The 4,061-nt window shown below is 36.9% G+C and overlaps 1 protein-coding gene across 3 annotated transcripts in view; it reads right to left on the bottom strand.

Annotated features, from left to right (window-relative positions):
- PLCB4 (phospholipase C, beta 4) overlaps positions 1 to 2,037 on the bottom strand; it is an 83,661-nt gene extending 81,624 nt beyond the window's left edge. For all 3 annotated transcript variants that reach the window (XM_009079746.1, XM_009079747.1, XM_009079748.1), the window contains exon 1: positions 1,943 to 2,037. In XM_009079746.1, coding sequence (XP_009077994.1) covers positions 1,943 to 2,026 — 84 coding nt within the window. In that variant the 5' untranslated portion in view covers positions 2,027 to 2,037. The remainder of the gene's footprint in view (positions 1 to 1,942) is intronic.
- Positions 2,038 to 4,061: the final 2,024 nt, after the last annotated feature.

Genomic DNA, 4,061 nt, shown 5'->3' with positions numbered 1-4,061 from the left:
CATCATTGTAACTATGAAGATGTTTTATTTAATAACAACAGTGGTTCTTACCTAATTAAGAAAACTTAATAAAATAGAACTTTAAAAAAATCTGTTGAAAATTAAATGCTTCAAACCATGTAAAGTGGAAAGATATATAATTTGCCAATACTATCTTCAGGATCAAATGACATTTCATTTTAATGTTCAGAATCCAGGGAGCACTTTTCTGTCCGACTATGGCAGTATGCATGCTGAGAGCATTTTGTCTCTGAGAAACAGAGTTTGAAGGATATTGATTTGCAGAAGAAATCAGGAAAGACTGGCATTCCAAAGAAACTAGACAAGGCAAAAAATCAGATTAGCTCAATTTAAAAAGAAATTTCCTCCACACACCTCCAGCCTCAATTAGTGCATCATAAATTAAGCTAAAATGCAGGAAAACAGCGTGCAGAATCAATCACTTCTTCAAGAAAAAAAAGGATCCAGAACTTCCTGATTTCCTTAATTGAAAACTGACAAGCATGTGTGCTGAAGTCCTCTCCAAGGAAACCAACCAGGCTCCCAACTGTACCACAGCAAACCTGGAGTGAACTGCAGCAAAACTTGCAGCAACAATGCAGCTAGAGGTGATCACATGGATGGACAAACACTTTGCTCCATGAGTGGCAAGCAGGACTGCCTTTCTACAGGGTTTTGGAAGGCTGCAAAATTCAGCTGCAAGGAGCAAGAGAGCAAGTCCTCTAGTGCTACCATCTCGGCTCACATCTGCCCAGCACTGTCTAGTCCTGCACAGGTGCCTGCTGGAACACCGACCTACAGTGCAAAACTATTCCTTTTTGAGATTCTCCCTATCGCTACATCTTGGGGCCAGGTGCCTCACCCAGCTTTTTTGATATCACACCAAAATTTAAGCACTTTAAACTCTTTTCTGTATCTCTCCATTTTCTGTTTCTCATCAAAGGCGCAGGAGAACAACCATGGACCATGCCCCTCACTTACATCCTCACAGGCTGTTTCTATAGCAATACTTGCTGAAGAAAAATAAAGCTTAGCTGAGCCTCCTTTCTAAGGAATTCCATGTTCACCGGTGTGTTTTTAGCTTATCTAGCCACAAAATTGAAAATACAGGGCAAACCAACTACCCCTATCTTGGCAGGCCTCATGATAAAAAATACCTTTTACTTACATTTCAAAAGATAAGAAGAAAATACTAATATCCCTGAAGGCACTTACCAAGATACCTTCAACTTATAGAGATTTCCTGTCCAAACAAGATTAAAAATAGACCCTGATAAAATGATTCTCATTGACACATCAATGCTGAATATAAGGTAAATGTCTCAGCACTTAATTTCAGCTGTGTAAAATGCCCTGGTTTGCATTCCTTTAATACATTTGGATTAAAGCACAGCTGAAAGGAGGATCATAGTAATCATATTTCAGACAGAGTACAGATTGATTTTCTAAAGTAGATAAAACCACTCCAGATCTCAAATGATGCATTTGAATCAGAATAGAAATGTTCTGTGCTCTCTTACTTCCCCTTATGAGATGCAGGTCCTCAGTTTATATATTAAAAAGAAAGCAATACTCCCCCCACTCCATTTGATAGATGGACAAAAAATGGAAGGATTCACTTTGTTCAATAATGTGCTTTATGAATCTGCAAAAACGAGGGCTTTATGCACGTTACAGATATTTTGATCCAATTCTCCCTTTCTCTTCCTTGGGGCTTATTTCAAATCAGAGGGATTAAATATATTTAAAAGCTATTTCTTTTAAAAGCAAAAAACTGTATAGCAATAAAGTGTGCTGGTACTGCCTCCCCACAGACATTTCTGGAGGTATTACCAGATAAAATGAAAGTTTCTTTGTGTGCCATGAAAGCCAAACATGAAATATTCTATAACATCTGCATATTTAGAAGAGAATAGGAAATGAAATGCAACTGGCCACTTACCTCTTCATATCTATCAAACACAGCTCCATCTTGCATAAAAGAGGGAACTGGCTTCTGCCAGTTAAATTCATAAGGTTTTGCCATGATTACAGAAGAAAAACCTGAAATGGAATGAAAAAGCAGAGTTCAATTAGTGTCCTTTAAAAGGAGTATTTCAAAATCCAAGAAGAAAAAAAGACTTCTAGCTTTTCCTTTCACACAACAGTATTAAAATGTCACAATGCATTTCCAAATCGAGAGTTTTTCTCATAAGACCTTTTTTGTTTCATAACTTTAAAATGAAAAATACTTGTAATATGTGTATCTGAACTTAAGTATTTGAAAACCACTTTCACTGTAACTTCTAGAGTATAATAAGGTTAGGATTAACACAGCTCTAGGCAACACAGAATGTCAAAACCTGTAATACACACGAGTGCTTTTTTTTTTTATGGGAAAACATCAGATGCCACATGGACAGATTCTACTTTTTCTTACATAGACAAAGCATATTTTTCCTCTGTGTTTTGTATTTCAAAATCCATTTATATTAAATAAAGTCCTGGGTATTTTCAGTGGTGTTTTATACATAACTCAAGATAATATATAGTTCAAAATTCACAGGGGAAAAAAAATTCCTGTTTAAAGATATAGGGCATTAAATAAGATTAGCTAGTTATATTGTGCACTTCTGCAAGTTTAGGAGTGTTAACAAAGCTGTTAATTTAGAGTATAACACAGAAGTCGTAACACATGGACCTTACAATAAAGACCAGCAAATTATCCACTATCCTTTGCAACACTTTGGTGCCTTCTAGGTTATGCTGCTTTACACCAGAAAATGTCCCAACCATATCCTCTAAAATACTGCAGTCCATTTCATCTGAAGTGTATCTGCACTGTTCCCGCTTACGAATTCCATCTAGGATGCACAGTATCTTGCTTATTCCTTCATACACCGGACCAGAAAGTCTTGCATCAGAGGGAATACACTTGGCAGCAGCAAGATAAGAAGACTGACTCTCAGATGTCAGTACATCACTCTGTGAGGTGGTGTATTGAGGGTGACTACAGCACATGGTCACAGCCACTGACCTCACATGCTACTGCCTCACCCTGTTCCTGTCTGCTTGCTCCAGTCTTCCTCTGACAATTGACAACATTCATTTACTCCTGACTGTCCCTAGAGGCACAATGCAGGGTTAAGCGTGACCGGCACAGCTCCTGCTCTGCTGCAACACAGGCACTCTGCCCAGGCAGAGTTTGTCCAAGTGAGAAGAATAAAAAGCATACATAAAACTCAAGGGAGAGCATGACAGTCTGCATAATCTATGCTATGCAAACCATCTCTGTAATGCTCGCGTTGCCAAAACTCTGAATAGTATACTAAAATATTTCTGATTAGGTAACAATGCTTCCACAATGTTCTTAGACAAACATCTACTTTGACTGAACTTTAAATCCAGAATAAATCCAAATGCTTTTAAAAATGTAAGAATTTTGTAGTATCTCTCTTCTCTGCCTTGTTTACATTCACATTAAAAACATTCTAACAAGAAAAAGAATGAGAACAAAAGAACTGAGATGCTTTTAAAAGACTGCCCAATATTGGCTTTAATATTAATTATTTTGATAATTTTCTACAGAAATGATATCCTTACTACTTAAAAATTGCAAAATACATTTTGATGTTGTCCATCTCCTGCCCTTTTTCGGTCACAGATAGAGGAGTATCAAAAATACAAAACCTTAGGAACAAGATAAACTTATTCATTCTCCATAACAATAAAAACCACAATACATATGTATTGCCATTAAGTGCTTGCTTTCACCGAAAATGGGTTGAAAACTCAAAATAACATATGTGTACTCTCTAACTAGGAAAAAGAAAGAGGCTAAACAAGACTATTCATCTATCCTTTTTTCCCACGATGAAGACATGCTTTGAACAAAATAGAGGACAAGGAACTAGGGTCAAGAAGTGATCAGCTACATTTAGTATCTTCTCAAAAGTCCTTTTGCTTTTTGCCACTCCTGTGCATTTGGCTCCTACCACTCTGTAACTGAGTAATAATATCTTCCTCATGAGGACTGTGAGATGTTTTGAGATTCTTTCAAGGAATATGCCAAATTATTGATT

This window comes from Acanthisitta chloris, unplaced genomic scaffold, assembly GCF_000695815.1.
Source record: "Acanthisitta chloris isolate BGI_N310 unplaced genomic scaffold, ASM69581v1 scaffold11158, whole genome shotgun sequence".
NCBI lineage: Eukaryota > Metazoa > Chordata > Aves > Passeriformes > Acanthisittidae > Acanthisitta > Acanthisitta chloris.
This window is presented reverse-complemented; position numbering and strand designations above follow the sequence as displayed.